Below are 22944 nucleotides of genomic sequence, written 5' to 3'. Positions count from 1 at the left end.
GCATAGGTTTACTTGGATCTTCCACAGCTTCAGGCTCTGCCCTTTTCACCAAGCCCTCCTTCCATATTCTAGATTGCCTCATTCTGTTGGGACTAGCATTACACAATATGGCTGCTAGGCCTAGCTTTTCAATCCATTTCAGTTTGTCAGACTGAGTGGCACCATGTAAATAGACTGCTTGTGTGTTATCATGAACAGCTTTGAAGGCACTGTGGGATCAAAGGCATTGAAGTAATCAAAAGAGTCAACATTGCTAATACTGCACATATCGTCGGCCGTATCACATACTGACATATTTGCCAAATATTCATTTCGTGAAAATCTAACTTGAAAATCTAGTGATTTTCATTTTCATTTGCTGCATAATCTTGATTAAAACATTGTCTATTAAAAATAAGTTAAAGTTATAATACAAATATACCATATTTTCAATATAATTCACTTATCAATATCAGAGCATAAGTTATTCTCCAAAAATCAATATTAAATAAAATATGTCACTATGTGAAAAGGACTAATGACAAATATGTTGTGCAAATACTTCACTTTGTGAAACAGTTGCACAAATATGTCACTATGTGAAAAGGACAAATCAGCAATTTTACTGTGCAATAACAAATTCACGCAAATACGAAGCGCAAATAAATCACTATGTGAAACGGCAAATTCTTCAAATTGCAGATACGACATACTGGGCTTGCACAGTATAGGTGATCGGCAAATACGTTGTTATGTGATACAGACATTTAAAGGTTTTGCAAATTCGACAAAATTGAATAAATTAATATGTAACTAATTAAGCCACTTTGAGGCACGGTTTTTATAGAGTAGAACATAACATACCAATTTTCTCAAAAATGTTAAAAGTGTTGAATACGTCAGTATGTGATACGGGCGATGTTATAAGGCCAAACAATAAGGTTGTGTTGGCCTAAATTGGGAGGGGATGAGGGTCACTTATGAGGTAAAATGAAAGAAAACTTGCTTACTATCTTGGCTGCTTGACTGTGGTGTTCTACAGGGGATTTAACATCTTAATAAGACATTATTTCAAAATTGCTCTGTTGTTCTATATTAAGCACAATGAATCTGGCCTATTCCAATTAGGTGTAAGTTGGGACAAGTGTAAAAAATATGCTAAAAAATCAGGTTTTAAAAAAGAATACCAAATTCATTTTGAAAAGATTGTACATTATGGCTACAAGTGTCCAACTTTGGCAGTTCACTTTGATAAACCAGTGATCAGGTAACACAGATGAGAAACTGTTTCACTCATTTATGAATTTGCAAGTCTTATGCTTCCTTACATTAATCAGTCGAGAGATGTAATTAGGTTGAATACGACAAAAATATTATACTTACAACTCTTTCTTTATTTCAGGAGCTTCTTGTATTTTGTATCCAGGTAAACATATAACTCCTTTGGCTTTGGCATCCTGTGCAACAAACAATCAAATTTATCAGATGAAAATTCAAATTTCGTACTCACCTTGGTCTGGGGCGGACATTTTAAAAATGAATTTAGAAGGGCAGCAACGACACCACTTGCATTACATTCCAGATGTTAAATCTACATCATATGCAAAATTTGAGGAAAAATGTATGAGTCCATTTTATTTTAGGGCCATTTGTCTATAACTGGTCTTTACATGTAGCCCTTTGGAGAGAGTGCCTGTTGAGGGCGCTATAACCCCCATTTTAGGAACAAAAATGTGATTTAAAAAAAAACGGACTCGTGCAAATTTTCTAAAATTTTCAGAGTATGTAGTATGAACATATAGAAATATAATCAAGTAGTTACCCTACCTGCCGCTCTTCTCCGAAAAAATAAAAAGTCCTATACCTCAATGATAATGAAACCTAGGTGAATTATCAAATACTCTTTTTGACAATGAACATTTTACCATCATATACTGTTTACATTACAACACTACCGTAGAATTTTATCTACAAGCATAATGGCTGTAATTGAGTGCTTATTTTTCATTAAAGACAAACACCCTCCATAACAATAGCTTGGTCTTATAATAATACTTGCAGTACGAATTATTCACAATGTTGTACAAAATAGCCACAAGCTATTGTTATGAAATTGACCTTCATATACCATAGAATTACATCCTCCACAAAATCATTACAATAGATTGGTCTTTATACAATAATACTGGTCTTACAATAATTCTTGTTTGTACAACCACCTGTATCAGTGCTCAAACTTCAAATAATGTTTAATGTTTTTGTGGAGGGCACTCTGTCTTTTGTCACAAAAACAGTCATTTAAAGGCATATATATACTTGTACTATTCCAGTGGAAATCTATACACCTCATATGAAAGAATTGCCCTTAATCTCCCACACAGAGGGTGTAGATTTCAAATAAGGTCACACATTCAGATAACCCCATCTGAAATTCATACCCCCTGTGTGTAAGATGAAGGTCATGGTATGGATTTTAAATGTAATAGCCCATTTATGCTGATTGCGCCTTTAATTGCACTGTAGGGACATACCTCTTTCCTCTCGTAATAATAAAGCACATATTCTTTGAGAACAAACCACATCTCAGACCATTTATATGTGCCAAGTCGTTTCTGTTTTTTTCTTAGATGGAGTAACCCTTCGCATTCTCCTGGTCCTAGATCCACACATGATATATGCTTGTTTACTGTATACCGTCAGCTTCTTTTTTTCTTCTTGGCACATTCACTTCCTGTTAGGAAAATATAAATGAGAAGCAAAATTTAAAAATCAAGGTAATATTGAATATATTGCGCTTGGGATGAGTTCCTGAGAACAATTGTTGTAGCTCGTAGTGATGTGAAACACTATGATTGTACTTCACATGAGCTCCTGAAAGCAGTTGCTGTAGCTCGTAGGACGAGCTCCTGAGAGAAACTGCCGATGCTCTTTTTAGAGAGATGTGAAACACTATGATTGCACTTAAGATGAGGTCCTGAGAGCAGTCACTGTTGGTCTTTTTATAATGTGATGTGAAACACTATGATTGCACTTAGCATGAGCTCCTGAGAGCAATTGCTCCTGCTTTTCTTCTAACAATTTCTAAAGCTGATCAGATGTATGTATGCTACTGGCAAAATGTCCCCAAAATTACTAAATTAGCGGAAGCATACCCATTGCTGAAAGCAAAGCCATGATTATTCTAGATCACTTTGAAGGCAAGATCATATACAAAGTGCTTTAATTTAATACAAATGGTATCAAGATGATTGGAAATGATAACTTGTCATTTTTGCAGAATTTTTTTCACTAACTTATGTACCAGTTTAAGCACCAGGGTTTAGGCTAGTTAAAAAAAATATTATTGAAGTTTTATTATGTCTAAGAATTTTAGGTCATGAAGACAACACGTTCCATTCAGAAGTTACATGCTTTTAAAGGAAGTGAGACATTGAGAGCACCTATGCAATAAATGTTTTGAGTAGTGAAGCCATTCAACTTGTGTTGTGTGAGTAAAACTATGAATATATAGATCTTCATAGATCAAGTTAAGGTTAGCAACTATTTTAAACTGTTGCGATTTGGTAGTTCACAGCATCTTGCGAATGGTAGTGAGCTGTGGCAAAATTTGCATTGATCATTTCATAGCAGGCATGTAGAAGAATTCAAATATCACAGAGATATACTTTTGTAGGTACTGTGGTTCTTGAGTTATGTAGTAAAGAGGGCTGAAACAACAACACTTTTGTAAAATGTACATAACTCATTAACAACAATAAATCAAGGAAGTTTTCAAAGTATATAATTTGTAGAATGAACTTTTGCAAAACATCAAAGTGTTATTATTCAATAATATATTGATTTAGACAATGAAAATCAATTATTTGGCTGCTTCGACCAACAATACATGGTGTACCCTTAAAAGTGCCTATGAAGAAGACCTGCTGTTTTTTAATACTATTTAAAAGGGCATTTCGTGATCCACAGCCTCATCCCCCACTTTTCTCAAAAAAAGTTGAGATTTTTATATCACTGGAAACCTCTGGCTACATAATGTTTATGTACAAAATATTTCTTGCAGATTAATTTGTTTAGCAAAGATATCGTGAAATTTGAATTTCGTTCTGGTGCACCAGAGCGAAATTACAACACATTGTCTATGGAGCAGTGTAATACACATAATCATGCATAACTCATGAACGCATAAAATCGGAATCAACTGAAATTTTGGGAATAGGTTTTTTTCGTGAATATCTAATGAAAAATGACATAAATAGAGGATGCTAGGATCACGAAATACTCCTTTAATAGAGTAGTGCCCATATTATATGGGCCATTCCAGTTGAAATTCATACACCGGCTATGGAAGACATGACCTTAATCTCCCACACAGGGAGTGTAAATTGCATCTTTTGCATATGAGACTAACTGAAGGGGTGACTAGATTTGACATTTACACCCTCTTTGTGGGAGATTAATTAAGGTTGTCTTCAATTGGGGTGTACATATTTCAACTGGAATAGCCTAATGTTAGTTAATTAATCTGCCCCCAAAAGCACACAAATACAGGCGCCTATTTACTTTTTACATATCTTCATTTCATTCTAATTTAAATTTTTTCTTGCTTCATTGACCCAAATCAAAACAAATATTATTTATTTGCAGAATGACTTCATTTATCACAAGGACATACAGGTGTGCCAGATATATATGCAAATTTCATCAATTGTTACACTAATTAAAGCCTTGAAGATATTCATCAGGACTGTTCATGATAAACTGGTATTTGTAATTTCTTACAACTAGTCCAAAGATTTCCACTTACTTGCAGAAAAAGTGAAAAAAAAGTGGAAAAAAAAAGTGAAAAATAAGTGAAAAATCAACTGGCAACTCCGTTGCCAAGCAGCAGAAATCATCAGCTGTACACAGATCGTCATTGCAACAATAGCATCGATAAAGAAAACTGTCAGTTTTCGAAACGTCTGCAAGTAAGTGGAAATCTTTGGACTAGTTGTAAGAAATTACAAATACCACTAATTAAAGCCATATTGTGTGATTTGCTCCACAGCAACATTTTGCATGATTAGGAAATAAAGGGTAATGCATCGTCCTTTACATCCAAATGTGTCAAGAGGCAGTAAAAATGTAAATAATGGGTGAAGTGCAGCTAAACCCATTATTTTAACGTTTTACAGCTGAGGACATATTATTTGGGTGTCCAAATGATAGGGAATCTTCAATATAGCTGACCTTTGACATAGTGTACCTTTGACATGGCATGCCTTTCATAAAGCGGACCTCCAACATAGCAGAGTGCAACCCTACAGTCAAGCATTTCTCAATACAGAGATCAAAAAATAAATTATATAATACAATATATATCCACTACGCAGTTATTACAATCACTTTATTTGACCAGTTCAAATCATAGCGTACCTTGAACATAGATGACCCTTGACATAGTGTATCTTTGATATAGCATACCTTTCATAACGCGGACCTTCAACATAGCGGAGTGCAACCCTAGCATTGTGTGTTTCTCAATACAGAAATCAAAAACTAAATCAATATAATACAGGATATATCCACTATGCAGTAATTACAATAATTTTATTTGCCCAGTCCAAATCATAGCAGACCTTTAACATAGTGGACCCACAGCGTACATTTGATATAGAGTCGAGCATTTCTCAATACAGAAAACAAAACTAAATCAATATAATACAGGATATATATCCACTATGCAGTAATTACAATAATTTTATTTGACCAGTCCATATTATAGCGGACCTTTAACATAGTGGTCCCACAGCTAACCTTTGATACTTGTATATCAAACCTTCAACATAGGGGAAATCAACCTTAGAGTCAAGCATTTCAGATTTCTTAATACAGAAAACAAAACTAAATCAATATAATACAGGATATATAGATCTACTATGCAGCAATTACAAAATTTTATTTCCCAATCCAAATCATAAATACCCAATAACACACAGTACTTCCTTATGTAGCTACCTGTCGTGGGTTCTTCTCAAAGTGAATTTCCTCTTTTTCCGATGACTCCTGTTTTTCCATCTATAAAACTTTTTATTGCATGTGACCTAAATCAGTCCAGATTTATACATACATCACCTCTGCCTTATATCCATGTTATAATGCATCTATAGTTCATATTAACAAAGCACGTAGTAAACGAAAGTTTCTTAATTCCACAGTTTCAATTCCATGACACAACTGCCAGGAATAATGCCATTCGTGTTCACTGGACTGGCACCTAGGTTCATAAGGATGTGATACTTAAACATAGTTTATATTTTTGTGTTTTGAAATGTTCATACCTGGTTAAGGTTATTTATTTCCTATTTATATGAATCGGTGAATCAGTAAAATTTATTTCAATGAGTAAATATTTCACATTTTCATGGTTGACTTGCCAAACAGGTCATGATCATTATCACTTAGGTTTAAGTGAATATTTTTACAAGGGCTTTATTTTCACAAAATATAGAGGTGCTAAAAGTGAATTTCGAACACAAAAATACTTTTTGAATGTACAAACATTGTAAATATGGTAGTTTGAATCTTGCAAAAATATAAACATGAGTAAAGATCCCCTCTGTTAAGAATTGCAAAAAATCTGTATGAAAAAAATTAAGAGTAAAATTATACAGTAAGTGGAGATAGCTATCAATTCTTAGGACACAGTTCCTACTAACCAATACTTTAATGTACATATTGTGGTCCACTTCCTTGTTTCAGGGTATGAGAGTATATTCAGCACATTTTAGCTATATTATGATGACCATGAACTTATGCACTCTTGTTCTTGACAATACAGTAAACTGCACCTTACTATTGACTGAAATATATCAAATTGAGAATTTGTGGAAATAATTTTTGTCACTAAAATGTAGTCTGCAAACTTAAGACCAGTCAGGTGAAAGAGCTGATAAATTATGCAAATAAATGAAGTGAAAGTCATGAACTTTATTCAAATCTATTTGACCATTTACTGTTTTTATGTGGATAAGCATTTTTAAATTCCAAGCATGAACATATCAGCTGAAATGAAAAGCAAATAAGAGTGTGGGATGTTCTACATTAATCTATTCCAGTTAAAATCCATACCCCCTATTGAAGACATTACCGTAATCTTCCACACAGTGAGCGTGGTTTTCAAATTGGGTTACCTGAATAAGTGACTCCATTTGAAATCTACACTCTCTGTGTGGGAGATTAAGGTCATGTCTGCCATAGGGGTGTATGGATTTCAACTGAATTGCCCAATCCAACCTATCCTTATAGATCTGTTCTGTCATTGACTTTTTCTCTTTGAAAACTATTATTATTATTATTATCAATTTATCATTATTATTATATTTGCACAGGTCACCCTTGCATTTTTAAATAACAGCTAGTGGGGAAAATCACATAATGGGAATTGAACAGAGGACCTCTAGAGCTAAGCTGATGACTGAGCTGGGAAAGACAAGTGGCATTTGAGGGGTTTGCCAACTGAGTCCAAAGAGGAACTTGAAACTCTTTGATATTCAATCCAGGACCTGACTCATTTGGGAAAGACCAGTGGCATTTGAGGGATTGGGATTCACCAACTATGTCCGAATAGGAACTTGAAACTCTTTGAAAATCAGTCTGGCATAAATGACATTCAAAATATTTTGCTCATTTCTGTGTACATGAACACAATGGGCCATTTAAAGTCCACACTCCCCCTGTTGAAAATTTCAATGGAATGAAAACATGTTATAAGCAGCTCTATTTGAATTTCATACACCCTCTGAGAAAGATTCAACCTGAATCTTCTACAGCGGGAGGTTGGGTAATGTGCTAATTCCATTCGAAATTCATACTCCCCCTGGAATTTTCCACAGGGGGAGTGTGGACTTTAAATGGATTAGTCCAATGATGGTGACATCAAAATCACCTTTTTTCATTGTCACATACTGTGTTCTTTCTGTTGACATTGGCCCTCGATTATTATCCATGTGAAATTTCTTGTGGTGAAATGTATCCATTGACAATGGGAAGTTCATTCATCTATATACCACATAATTCGAGCAGATTTCAGGAAGTCCTGTATAAATATACAGACAGGCTTCCTTCCAAGGTCATGCAATAAGTATGCAATTATTGCTTTATAGTAAGGTGTATAATATATATACAATAGTGCTTGCATTGTCAAGCAAAACATTACTGCAGGGGAAGAATATATCTAAAATCTAAATTGCACCCACTGTCATTGTTATTTTTGGTGCTATAAGATATATACATGCTTATATTAATATTTGTTTTGAAAGTATTAGGAATGTAAACAACTTCATTTACAATTCGTGCCTGCTAGGTAAGAATTAAATTTTATTAAATTCCGAAGATATAATACTCAAAATTACCAACTCATAATTGCACCATATGTAACACTATGGCATATTCATCAACAAATCAACTCTATCTTTACAATTACACCCCTTCAATGTTAGGGTACAATATAATTATATATATTTGCCAAAAAAGTTTGTTTTTTGCTACTTCAAATTAAAAAAAATCACATCTTATTTATTTGTGGCATTAGAACAAACTTTGCATTATTTCAAAATTGTAATTTTTGTTAATTTTCGACTAAAATTTGTTTTGCCCATCTTTTATGCCAACAGGCCAAATGCAACTTTATGTCATTTTTTTTAAATATCTCTATACAAACCTTTCCATGCTAAATCAAGGATTTCTATTTTTTTTAGTTTATCCACATATCTAAAATTTTGCTGGACAGTAACAGACACCCAGTCTTGAGTAATAAAAAGTTATTATAACATCATTCTGCTTTTGCTAATTTGCTTGTATTTAAAAAGAAAATGTATATAAATGTCCTGTTTGGGGACTAAAACAAAAGTTATATTATCCATCCACCTGCTGGCATTCCAGGTATCTCAATAAAAACCCACCTCTAGATCCTTCACCAATCACTGTATAATTAGTATAAATAATCACCAACGCAAAGACAAATAGTTTCTATAGAAATTAGTTTGTTACATAGAGCACTGCTGAATCTGAATAGTTACCCAAACCAGAGTTTGATTAAGCAAGACATCCATCTATGATTAACTTATGTATCATTCTCATGCAGCAATTGATGATTTTCAACTTGAAAATGTGAAAGAAGATTGAAAAGCATTATATAGGGTCGATGATGGCTTAGGATGATGATGATATTGGGTGATGCGACACAAGAGGCCGCATTACAACACATTCCTAGGATGCGTTTCAATCTCCTCTTGTTCACGCAGACGGCATCGCGTTATCATGAGTGCCCTACACACACATGGCATCAAGTGATGAGCACATTTTAAAATTGGCATTTTTCTTAATTCCATATCTTTTCCATGAGGCTGTGTGAACCTGACACCAATGTATCAAATCATTGTTTACATGAAAGCTTTATATGATAAGCAGAACACACACATAAATGTATAGCTGTATTAAAGCAACAGAAAACCTGTTCTACGGGAGAAACTTTTAAAGTAGGAACGGGTAGTCAGGATTTTTGACAGTTAAAAAAAAATCACAGACATTTTTAAACATCTGAACAATTCTTGCAAACATATTTGGAAATATTTTGATATGACTTGGAATATTTTGATTTTTTTTCCAACAAATCTCAGTCAAAATCAATATCCATTTTGGATAAAAACAGCAGTTTTTACTTTCATCCAACTAAATTTAAAAAAAATCCCGAAAATGCAAAATCTGGGCAGGTCAGCCCTGTAAAACAGGTTGGGTTTTTTTGTCGCACAACATTAAAAAGGCTATTCCAGTTAAAATCCAAAAACTATGGATTTCAACTGGGATAGCCCAATGGAGATGTTAATTATTTAATGTGCGTAAATATTATATGCCACCTGAATATCTCAGATTTCTGATTATAGTACCCAGAGACCTACAAGTAGATTATTTAGCATATGTGTGAATGCATGTTATTGTGCTATGCCTGCTAGTTATGAGAGTATCACCTGTCCGTCAGACATGATGACTGTCTTGTATGTTGGTACTGATGTAGAATTACTGCTAGGCTAGAAAATAAACAAAATACAACAAAAATCAAAAAGCACTATAATGTGTAAATATCATGAGAATTGGACTGTCAGATCAATTGGGACAATCTTTGATGTTAGGGCCATATAGAGTATTAGCTGTTATGAATTGGTCAGATTGTGGTATCTCGTGAACAGTTACGACCTCTGGCGAATATCTTCATGGTTATTTTGATGCAAGCTTGATGAAGAATTAAAATATCACAGTTACACTTTTGTAGATCTTGTGGTTCATGAGTTATGATGTAAAGAGTGTCAAAACAAAACATGTTCATAAAATGACATATATCTTAAGAACCACAATACATTAAAGCCATTGTTGAAAGTGCATGTTTTACATTCCGACCATTCAAATCTTCAAGGTGTAACTTTTCATTACTCCCATAATCTAGACAATGAAAGCGTTTTTTGGAGTTGAAAGCCCATGAATACTCCGACACGCCTTAAGACATCACTTTAAATTTAATTTGAAGCTGAAGAGAAAAGTTGTTTTCTCTGCCCTGGTTTTGCACCATCCTTCGGTTACCAGAGACAAGCCTGGGGATAGTACGTACCATATGAGTGTTAACCCTGCCCGGGCAGCGATTTTGTGTGTAATGTAGTCTCGGAAAATTGGGCAACTGGATCATGTGGGATGCACGAGCTTGTAGTCGCTTTATACTGTATTGTTTGTATAGTCTAGTGGCGTTACGGTTAGAAAACTTCAAAGAAACATAGAAAGAGTACAAATACTTACAGAGAATTGTGACATCTGTGAGGCTTGTGATGTCTGTGACATTGATGATATTGTTGACACTGTTGACAACTTCCTACATGCAATAAATGTATACAAAGAAATATATTGTTTTAAGTGTTTACAAAATTAAAGTAAAAACTCCATAAAATACCACCATGAATTAAGACTTTCCTCCTGCAACCCGAAGCAGGACCAACAAGAAATGCAGGGACATAATGCTTAAACTGGCACACACCACTTCAAATCCGATGCGATCCCCAGCCAACACCCGATAACGACAGACCTAGCTTGACTAGACCAAACTCTTTTTCTGAATGCAGTTAACGCGGCTGTGTACTCTAGAAATTGAGTTTTTTTGATATGTTTGTACTTTGTTATGTTTTTATAAATACAAGGAATGAAAATCCAGATTTGTAAACTCCAACTGCAATATTTTAAGGATTTTATTTCACTATTCCACTCGTGTTTGAAATTGAAAAGGAAAGAAAATCTTTGTTGTACCAGCAGGATACACGCCGCAATAACGCAAGCAGCTTGCGTGTCGCGCAATTTGTTAACGCGCAAATACGCTACGCATACGCCGACGCTTATCTGCATGCGCGCCGCATCTTATGGAAAAGCACTGATTTCACAAAAACCTAGTGGTCAAATGGCTCCGTTTTAGCTGATAAAATGTGGGTTTTTTCAAGTTCTTTCCCCGATTTAAATATCAAGTTATGAATGGATTTCGCTCAAACTTCTCAAGGGGCCGTGGATTTACCCGATGTTCATGTAATGTAAGGTAGAAAAACGAAAACTGCCGCATTCTCCTGTGAGATTCAATGAAAGTGCAAAATGTGACCACTTTAAACTTCAACGGCCATTATATCAATGTTCATTTTCTCGGTAAAATGACGATTTAGGTACACGATAACTCAATAAATACAGCATCTATATGTAAGCAAATATGATCATCTTAAGAAGCATGATCGACTCGAGAAACGGTTTTCCCATTTTTTTATATTTTGGTCTATTTCCGATTTTGGGCATCATTTTGTGCAAATAGGCGTTTTTGAATTTTAAAAAGTTCATTTTGATGCCTTATATGGTCAATAACTCAAAAATAAGGCCAATATCAAAAACTAAAAAAACGTTTTTGGAATGGAGCCTCAAGATTGAGATAAAAACAAAATGAAATATTTTGGAAAGAGTGTTTTTTTGTTATGATGTACCAAACAAATATTGCCAAAAACTCACTTTTTTGTGATTTTCTTCATAACTGTTGTTTTTACACCAAATCTATATTTATATTAAGATTCATTGATGTCTTGCCTTTATCAAATTTTATACTTTTATGTGTGTTGCGTGGTTAATTACAAAGTTATTGCACTTTTACTACATACATGTCTGAGAGTACACAGCTGCCTTAAGAAAAATATTCATTGAAAAGATAGCTCTTCAAGCGAGAATTGCTCAGTAGTGTGAGAGTCTCTTACATAAATGCCATACATCTGGTGGTAGAGCATTCCACGGAGGGACTAAAGAGAAAGTGCAGCCTCCATAAGAAGATGTATGTCATAGAGAGACGCTGTTTCAATGAACAGAGATGGCAAGGGGTGGGTAATAATAATAATGTGTATTTCTATATTATGCACAAATCCGAAAAAAAAAAAAGCACTCTTGGCACAAGAAAAGCTCAAGAAAAGAGCAAAGAAACCAAACCAAACAACAATAAGTATATGCACAAGCAAAAAACAACAACCAAGGACTTAACCATAAGCAATATTCATTATACTTTGATCAGCTCGTAATCGGCGGGAATTTTAACATCGCGGATTAATATCAATATATGTTATTTAGAGAATTGTCTTGTGACACCTCGCCAGAAGCATCACAAATTATTAATTCAAGTCCTGTTCCTGTCTACTTTCTTTAACATGCACATTGTAGATCTTCCAGATGAACAATATTACTCTTAACGTGGATCTACTTTTTCGGCGTAGTGGTAAAAGCCTAACAATTCCCGCCGATTACGAGCTGATCAAAGTATAGGTGAGTTTTATGAGATGATTTAAATGATTCAAGAGATGTACGAGGGGGTATCCAAAAGTTTTTGACATCACCCAGAAGGAAAAGAGCTATATTGATGAAATTTTGTCAGTGTAATCACTGGTCCTTATGTACATTATGGTCCAAAAATGGTCTCCTAAGTATGTTTACTTTCTTTACAGGTGGCGCTAGATGGGCAGTAGGCGCATAACCTGGCGCATAACCTGCAAGATGGTGAAAATTGAGGCACGCAGCGTGATTAAGTTCCTGCATTTGGAGAGTTAGGCCTACAATGCTCAGAAAATATGTGATGAAATGAAAGCTATCTACGGTGATGATTGCCCATCATATGGCACTGTTGCTTTTTGAAAAAAGAATTTCCAAACTGGCCACATGTCCCTCACAGATGAGCCAAGAAGTGGACGTCAATCATTTACGGATGATGCCACCACAGTGAAGAAACTCAAGAAATTGGAGGATCTTATCATGAAAAGGTTATGCGCCTACTGCCCATCATAGCGCCACCTGTAAAAAATTAAACATACTTATGAGACCATTTTTGGACCATAATGTACATAAGGACCAGTGATTACACTGACAAAATTTCATCAATATAGCTCTTTTCCTTCTGGGTGATGTCAAAAACTTTTGGATACCTCCTCGTACATCAGAGCAAGTCCCTTGATGAAGGTTAACTTCAAACTGGGTTACCTAAAATGGTGAATCCATTTGAAATCTACACCCCCTTTATGGGAGATTAAATTCATGTCTTCCATAGGGGGTGTATGGATTTCAACTGGAATAGCCCGTTAAGAACTCACCTGTCGTTATCATATGACGTCTCTGTGTTGTTATTTGTGTTGATTCTCACACTCTTCTTTTTCTTCTCATCTTCTTTTTTCACAACAGCCGTTGCGTCTGCTTTTGGCGAGGGTGTCTGTTGAGAATCTGATGACGGTGGGCTACCAGTGATGGGAGTCCGTAACCAATCCTCAACTAGATACAAATGAATGGAATGGGTGTCAATTATACATGAAAGCATCAAACCAAGATTATAGTTGTTAAGTGTCTTGTTTATGTCTTGTCTTTAAATTTTAATTTATGTACATCAGGTATTTGTTCTATCTCAAGCTCTGATATTTGTTACAAGAACATGAACAAATAGCAGGAACTAAATGACTGAGCAACATTGTAGATGTCATCCAATCATAATTCTTATACTGAATGTATCAAAAAGATTGTTCTTCATCCATTTTGGTGTTTTAGAAATGCTTGCCTTTTGCAAACGCACCATTGAATCCAATTGAAGTGGAAATAACCAGACTTGTAAATAGAAAGTATAAAGTAACATAATAATTTTAATACAGCCTGTATTTGTAAATGAACTTCAACATTAACTTCAACATATTGCAAAACAAACCTGCCCCTCATCCATCCCCAAGTCCAAATCTTAAAGAATAACACCACCATTTCATTTCAACCCCCAAAATATCCATTAGAGAAATGGTCTATTCCATTTGAAATCCATACAACCCAAGACATGGCCTTAATCTCCACACAGGGGGTGTAGATTTCAATTGCAGTCACCCATTCTGGTAGCCCCATTTGAAATTCACACTCCCTGTGTGGAAGATCAAAATCATGTCTTATATAGGGGGTGTACGGATTTCACCTGGAATAGCCCAATGTAAATGTTAACTGAATGTTGAAGTGGTCAATCAATTTACATCCCTGTCTTTAATTTTAGTTGGAGTACATTTCAGTTATCTTTAATAAGCCTTATCTTGATTTAGAATTTTCTTCTCCTTTGGTCCATATATGTGTACATCCATATCACAACGATGCACTTGTCGGCCGCTACATGTGTCTCATTTCACATAATAGTTAAGAATAAATACCAGACTCATCTCCAAAGTGGGGGTCACTTTAAATCATCCCAAGTTACATGGTTTAGGAATACAAAGAACGTTCCTTAACCATGTGACTTGGGGATAATTTGAAGTGACCTCCACTTCGGAGATGAGTCTGGTATTTATTCCTAGCAATTATGTGAAATGAGACACATGTAGCAGCTGACAAGTGCATCGTTTTGATATGGATGTACACATATGTGCACTTCTCTTTAAAGAGGTTTCATATATGTACCAAGCGACTAATGCATTACCTCAATATCCAGGGTCCACCTTTTTGGAGGGATGATCTTAACATTCCGCATTAAGGACAAGTTCAATCACGAGTTGTTCATAAGTAAACATTGACATGTAAGGTTTAAAAAATAGATTCTGAAAGATGCTACACACACCAACATCGCCTGGTTAATAATAACTTTGTACAGCAGAGACACTAAAATCAATACCCGGGATCAATACACATGAATGTGCTATGCACGATTTGATATTCAGACCATAAATCTTTGGATACCGGGGTAGAAAATGATGAATATCCCCGTAATTTTTATTCTAAAGAAGACACATTTTTTTGCTTGCACTTGAATACATGTGTTGAAAGAATATGATAGTCGTTTGCTTGCGGATTAAGAAAGAACTGTGGGTATTGAGGTCAAAAACTGACAAAAATTCTGATTTTATATGTGCTGAACTATAGCACAGCGTAGGCCACTCGTGAAGGCAGTCTAAAAGCAGATGACCTCATGGCGTATACCATGCTCACTCACCCCCACAGAGGACAGTCACCAGGCTATTGTCAAAGCTATTAAACAGGTCGGAACAAAATGGCCATGCGTGGCTGTGTATTCAACCTACCATGGCGATTTCTGCCATGAAGATATCGGGGCGATGACACTCTGCTACATTAAACTTGAAAAATACAATGTAGTTTGACTTCACTAGAGATAGGACTAAAAAATTGTTTGTTTGCCATAACTAAAGATATTAGGGCCGATCTGTTATTGCACTCTCACCCCTTCCCTCTTTCTCCATCTAGTTATATTCTACTGAATTGTTATAAACAAAGTTTCTGGCACAAGTATACACGCTTTGTCGCCGGGTCACAACAATGAAAAATTATTTATGAAAGAATCATGCATAGGCTAAAAAAATCACGGCCAATCGGGGGACAATTTTTGTTAAATGTGTACAATATACCGAAAGGAAGTTTTTTTCACGGTCGGTCAGGTTACGGTAACAAACAATTGAGACCTGTTCTCACAAAATGAGCTGAAAGTTTCAAGTGATAAAAAGAGACATGGTTCATTGTTCATGTCAGAAAACAAAAGAATTCTTCATTGAAATATTGACTTTTGAAGACCAAGAGAGGGAGCAACCCAAACAAGTTATAAATCATTTTAAAACTTATGATCCAGATAATATGAATCTGAATTTAACTTTAAAAAAGAAAGCAACTTCTGTCTCATTTTGTGGGAACAAGTCTTAATTTTGTTACCCCTTACTTACCTGCAGTATTAGTAATAACCTCAGCAATATCCTCCGGTAAGGATCTAGGTCTTCCATCAGAATGGCGATTACTCTTGGACCCACCAGGCGGTCTTCTTAATTGCATCATAGATGCACCTGCAGTCTCACGACGGACTATCTTCCTGCTGTCATCAAAGGATGAGTCTATATCTAGAGGTTCTGTAGTTTCATTGTCACTATGGGCTCTGTAAAATGAAGTTATTGTGAAATTACTCAGTTTTGTAACATTATTACTATAGTCTATATATCTACCTCCAGTCAGCAGCACTAGCTATGAAGCACAGCATGTTCTGTGTTAGCTTAGCGTTACTTGGTGCGTGTACATACTTTTACACACACGATCAAAGTGGCGCGTATGTACACGCAAGAAACAATGCTAAGCCAACGCAGCACAAGCTGAACTCCAAAGCTAGTGCCGGTGACTCAATCAATCAATCAATCAATCAATCAATCAATCTTTATTTCATTCAAAATACAACAAATCAACAACAGCAATACATACACATTTGAATGAGATGCTCAGAAGGCCAAAAGGCCTGAAACAAACACCCCCTTAACATAATGGCCTAAGATTCATAGTTTATCGGATAAAAACAATTACCCACACACACACACCCACCCCCTCTTTCATACATTCATATAGAACTAACCAGAAAAATAAATTGATGGATAAAGAACATGAAGAACATAAATGTAAGACAAATAAGATTTCATAACATATAATCACATATATCGCACAAGAAAGCTGACATTTTGTGAATATAGTATAAATGGTAGGAGATCAGATAATTTAAGTGATTTTTTTTCAGGGAGAAAAAGAAAACAATTAAGAAGTATAACCAAACGAAGAAGTATTAAGTGTAGATTAATCTTGTCATAAAAAAGTTCCAAATTGTAAAATGTGATACGATCAAGCAAAATCAGTCGTTTGTCGAGCAAAATCAAAATTCAATTTTTCTAATTCAGTATATGTGACTATCCACCACAAACCAGGTGTAAAGTTGCCAGGGCCTGTTCGGAGATATGGCTCAAAAAACTTGACAAAATTCAATTATTGATTACTATTTACTAAGCACTTATCATGTAATACATCACAGTGCATAGTACACGCCTGTGTGTACACAATTAATGGTTTGCATTTTTCTAACATTTGCTCTGATTGGTTCTTGCTATCTTAAGGTCCGTTCATACTACACAGCAATTGCTTTGTGATGCCGATACATTGATTACTTTTTGCCACAACTCAACGCAACTTGTTGCATTTCCACGGCGAGAATGTATTTAACTTTATTGCGATATCGCAATGCAGTATTTTGCGGTATGATGCAGTGCGGCACCGCACCGCAAAGCAATTACGGCGTATGATACAGGACCAAAGTGATCTGAGTTAAAACATGCATTGGGCTATTGCAGTTGAAATCCATACACCCCTATGGAATACATGACCATTATCTCCCAGGGGATGTAGATTTCAAATGGAGTCACTCATTACAGGTAACCCCATTTGAAATTCACACCCCCTGTGTGTAAGATTAAGGTCATGTCTTCCATATGGGGTGTATGCATTTCAACTGGAATATCCCATTTGTGTATCATACCCTCTAGGTCCAGGAGTAGGCTCGTCCCTTTCCCTCATCACCACTCTAAGCGTTGTGGGGTCACTATTCTTTCTGCTCCTCTGGGCGTGTGTTTTCTCCTGCACTGGTGGGCGAATTCGGCCACCGTAGATAGGGAAACTGGTTTGTGGTGACCGTTGATATTGACCGGCTGTACTCAAATTCTTCGGTCGTTTTCTGAGCGTGAGCGTGACTGTCATGGGGTCTTCTTTTACAAGGTCAATGACCTTTTTGTGTTCCCAGGCAATCTGTGAAATTAAAAAGAAATAAATATGGTAACTTTAGTTCCAGGTTGCAGGGAACTAAATCTATTTACTAAAATTACACAGTAATTAAGACGGCCCTATAACAAATATTTGTAAATACGTAAAATATGCAAAAGTTCAGTAATATTCATAAATAAACAAATAAAATGACACAAAACTAAAAGCACGAGAGATCATTATACTTGATCACACTACCAAGTTTACAGTTGATTGGTTATTGCCTGTAGAGCTGCATTGTTGTGGGTGCCAGACATGACAAGGAGGCAATTTTCTTGTTTGACATGCCTGCCACCCTCCAAAAAGATAGTGTCAGTATGCAGTAGTAGAAATTTACTACTGCACTGATACACTGATGGTTGTTTGAACTGCCTTGAACTGTTATGTTGCTGAATTGCAGTTTGTCTGTTTTGCCCAGTAATCTATTCAACAATTTATAAGCTTCCCGACTTCACTTCATTGTATTCTGATGTACCTTTTGATATATTTGCTCAGGCCCGTATGCAGGATTTCATTTGGGGGGGTGCTGATTTTGAAAAAGTGGACCTTTTTCCAGGGGGGGGGGGGCAATTTTGTGAAAAATGAACAAAATTTGGACTTTTTTGTTCAAAAAAGCGTAAAAAAAATGATTTTTTGCTCGTATGCTCGCAAACTCTGAAATTTTTGTATACTTTTCCAAATGGGGGGTGCGACACCCCCCACCTCCTCCCCTGCGTACGGGGCTGTATTTGCTATCTTAATAAAGATAAATGAGTATAACTAGGTTGAATACTCACCACAGTTTGATAGTTAACACATAGAACCTCATCCCCAGAATGTACTTTACCAACAACACCAGCAGCAGACTGTAAACAAAAGTAGGAAATGTATGTGAGAAGATGAAATAGTAGATCCAACCAAGCTGATAACTTCTACTTCATCACAAAGGGTAGTACAACTTATTTCTGTGCTATATTCCATTCACTGCAAATTATTACAAATACTTCATATATTACTAAGACGTCTGTCTTTGTCTGCAATCCCAATGGATTTTAATACTGGGGTAAAAGTATGTGTTCTAGACTAAATTGAGCACGCTAATTGCGAATCTGAAGTCAGAATTTGTCCATCACATCAGGATTTTAAGATATATGTAAGGCCTATCAGCATATTTGCCTAAAATGAGTCTAAAAATGTGCCTCTTATATTCTCACCTTGATTTCGTTCCACCTAATAAGGGTGATGTAAGTGATAAGCATGGTGAAAGGTTCCATCAAGACATTCAGTGATGTGAACTAGGTATCAAGGACGGTTTAACCCTAACATTACGAGGGATATATTTCATAATGTCTTTTTATACAGCATTCTCAGTAAAAACTAACTTGAAAATTTGATGTAAATGTGAGGTAAATTCTGACTTCATATATGAAATCAGCAGCACTGATTTAGCCAAGAATACACAGATTTTCCTCAGTAATGGACAAAAAGTTTTTGTTTGTTGTCCAGTGATAGTGATAGATGCAGCGTAATCGCTCAGTAATTGAGTGTAAATTCAGCTTACATCTATCTAATCGCTATGAAGATAGTAAAACAATAAGATTATTTCATTGTTACCTGGTCTTTGGTTCCAGTTATGAAATGTACACCATCTATGGAAGATGTTTTCAGAAATAAACCCTGAAATCATACAAAATACAATAGAAAATCAGTATAAGTAGTAAAATCTTATTGTATAAGATTGCAAAAAAAAAAAAAATAATAATAATAATCCTGGCAAATCACATATTGTCAAATAGTAACTTCATTTTTTAAATGAGCCATGGTTGTATCAGTTGCTTGCAGGTTTGTTTGATAAGTTGCTTGACTCAATTGTTTATTCAATACTCATCCTGATTACATTATCCTTGGCAGCAAGGCATTAGCCAGAGGGGTGTCTTTAGAGTATCCAAAATGGACAAAAATACCTTATTCTACAAAATCAGGGTGTCCACTTCATATTCACTCCATTATAAAAATCAGAATTTTAGGGTATCCAAATTGAAAACAGGGTGTCCAAATGACACCTGGACACCCCTTTGGCTAATTTATGCCTTGCTTGGCAGTTGAGATTGGATTAAGCATTTCTTTTCTCTTGACTCACAAGGCTGGCAGTAAATTGTTCACTTGATTGTTGGGAGTGACCTTCTTTTCCTTGGTCTTTATCTTCAAATCTGTTTCTCACTTTACTTTCAATACTAGATTTCTATTGTTGCCAATCACAACCCCAGAGGCACACTGCTGCCCAGCTACTTTGTGGCTACTCTAGAGTACCAGTGCATATCTAATCCAGTACCAGTGTACATGTATGTACTAGCCCTGTATGTGTGATTCCAATGTGTGTATTCCAGAGTACCCACACAGGTACTCTAGAGCAATGTAGCTGGGCTGCAGTGTACCTCTGGGGGAACAGCAATAGGAATCTAGTAGTGTAATATTTCTATACTTACCAATTCTTCATCTTGGTGCTTCTTCTTGATGGTAACCTCATCTATAAATGTAGGTGATATAACCAATGGATCTGTAGCTTGCTTGATGGTAGAATCTGTCAACTGCATAAGCTCATCACTCTGCAGGGGTGAAATAAACAGAAATACTTGTATGATATAGGCATTAGTTTCAACACATTTAGTCCATGATGTGGGTGTTGTTGGTAAGCTGGATTTCACGTCCGTATTCTACCAGCAATCATCAGCCAACTAATTGTTGTTTCTTTTTGACATGGCTTGGTACCTTTCTCCTGTGGTGACAGGTCAATATGAGTTCAGATTTCTTATTTAAAGCATGATTGACATGGATGTATTTGACCTTTTTACAATGTCCCATCAAATTTTGAAATCTTTTTTTTCTTTCTTTAATTTCCATACAAATTTGGAAAGTTCTGTTTCAGTTGAGTATTTTTCATGCCGAAAAGATTTTGTGCGATTATTGTAACACGTTTTGAATGTGCCACCAGATATAGGCTTACATATACCTTTTCCGTGTTTTCTGATGACACAGTAGCTTTGTATATTTATGGTGCTGACAAGGCAGTTCCCACTGAGTGGACATGGCTCTTTGACCCTGCAATTATGTGATTGTTGGGGTATGATGTATGCATATTTCTTTCAGGGAAGACCTTGGAGATCACTGAGCAGATTTCTTCTCCTCCTCCTTCTTAGTACAGTCCACACTTGTCATATAAACATACTTTTTGCAAAGTGATTGCAGGAAATTGACAGTGCTGAACTACAACTGGGATTTGATGATCTCCACAACAACAATTTTGTTAATTTCAACATAAATAAAATAAAGACCTCATCAAGTGGTCTTTATAGGAATTTTTACTTGGAGAGGTTGAAACTGTCATGTCCTATATGCCATTATGGCAGGTCAGAGGGTACTCCTGTTAATTTTCAGACTGTATAAAGCTACATCAGGCCCCAACTCTTATTTCAAATGTCCATAGAGATGTTGAAGCCCAATATACACCTGTGATTTGAAATAGCCACATGGATAGCCACCTTTCATAATGTACTCTTACACTTGAACATCAAAGATATAAAATTGGATCGATTCAGTCTATATTATTGGTTGAGCTATGATTTATATTGGATAAGACATGGTCAAGTCCATTATTTAAAAATATTGGACCAGATGTAGTTGAGTCCAATATTTTAAAACTCATAGCGAGTCTAATAAATATTGGGTATAAAGTATCCAATTTTATCATTAAATTTGGATCCAAAATTTTCACAAAATTGGGTCATCAAAACATAATAATGTTGAAAATTAATTTTAAAAAAGTAAAATCCCCTTTGTATTACTTACACATGTCTTGATAGTATTGACAGCTGCACGTATGTCAATGCTCCTTTGTACGGATTGTGTGATATCCAATGCGTGCTGCAATACTTCACGTCTCACCACTTGGAAATCATCATCCCCTTTGCAAAATGGTGGCCTGAAAAGATGCATCAATCAAGCAAATAAATAATTAATTCATCAACATTTAATAATAAAGCAAGCAATCATATAATCTATTACTCATTCAAACAAGCAATCAGCCAATTATGGATGTTTCAACTTAACTTTGATCAATTGATTGATTCAGAATCAATCAATCGATAGGCTAGTATTGAATGTGAGTTTCAACTTAAATTATAATCACGGGATTAATAGAAGAAGCAGGGTACCAAAACTTGAATGAATTTACTTAAAAATGTAGAATATAATTGGATTTACAAAGTGGGTTGATAACTGATCAGTTGCCATTTCAACTTTTAAAGAACCCCCAAACATGTTGAATTTGGTGCTTTTTACATTTTACTTCGCTAAACCACAAACCTAATTTGTAAGAAATAACTCAATTGGATTACATTCAACTCTTTTCTTTCTAAAACACCCACTTTGCATCATGTCCCTCCATTAGTCATATCGTACATTTGTACAAACAAACATTTTCTAAAGCAATGACTGACTGCTGTGGCATAGCCCGAATCATCCTATTGGGAGGGAGCACTGACCATGATTGGGGGCACTGGGCCTGAAGAGGGGGGGGGGCACAAGCAATTTTGCGGCAATTTTCCTATGGGATTTTTTAAATTTTCAAATCGTTAGGGGAGGAGGGGCATGTGGCCCGTGCCCCTATGACGCTACAGCACTGACTTGTTGTCATGAAACTTGTAATGTTGGGTGGGGGGAACAATTTATGCCTCATGCTGTGTGTCGCCATCAAATGCACATTAGTAGATCATTTGCAGGCGCATATTTGTTTTGATTGGATAACAACAAAAGAGTAACTTT

The 22944-nt window shown here is 35.7% G+C and overlaps 1 protein-coding gene across 2 annotated transcripts in view; it reads right to left on the bottom strand.

The window, feature by feature from the left end:
• Positions 1 to 22944, bottom strand: part of LOC140140774 (connector enhancer of kinase suppressor of ras 3-like) — a 40433-nt gene continuing 17489 nt past the window's right edge. Inside the window, exons 4-15 of one of the 2 annotated variants that reach the window (XM_072162515.1) lie at positions 21970 to 22102; positions 20610 to 20729; positions 19738 to 19800; positions 18921 to 18989; positions 17864 to 18129; positions 16245 to 16450; positions 13653 to 13827; positions 10804 to 10876; positions 9987 to 10046; positions 2511 to 2710; positions 1363 to 1436; positions 1 to 209 (exon numbers count right to left, since the gene is read on the bottom strand). In XM_072162515.1, coding sequence (XP_072018616.1) covers positions 2663 to 2710; positions 9987 to 10046; positions 10804 to 10876; positions 13653 to 13827; positions 16245 to 16450; positions 17864 to 18129; positions 18921 to 18989; positions 19738 to 19800; positions 20610 to 20729; positions 21970 to 22102 — 1213 coding nt within the window. In that variant the 3' untranslated portion in view covers positions 1 to 209; positions 1363 to 1436; positions 2511 to 2662. The remainder of the gene's footprint in view (positions 210 to 1362; positions 1437 to 2510; positions 2711 to 9986; positions 10047 to 10803; positions 10877 to 13652; positions 13828 to 16244; positions 16451 to 17863; positions 18130 to 18920; positions 18990 to 19737; positions 19801 to 20609; positions 20730 to 21969; positions 22103 to 22944) is intronic. The other variant, XM_072162516.1, reaches the window with a different exon arrangement.

This window comes from Amphiura filiformis, chromosome 19 (genome assembly GCF_039555335.1).
Source record: "Amphiura filiformis chromosome 19, Afil_fr2py, whole genome shotgun sequence".
Classification (NCBI taxonomy): domain Eukaryota; kingdom Metazoa; phylum Echinodermata; class Ophiuroidea; order Amphilepidida; family Amphiuridae; genus Amphiura; species Amphiura filiformis.
This window is presented reverse-complemented; position numbering and strand designations above follow the sequence as displayed.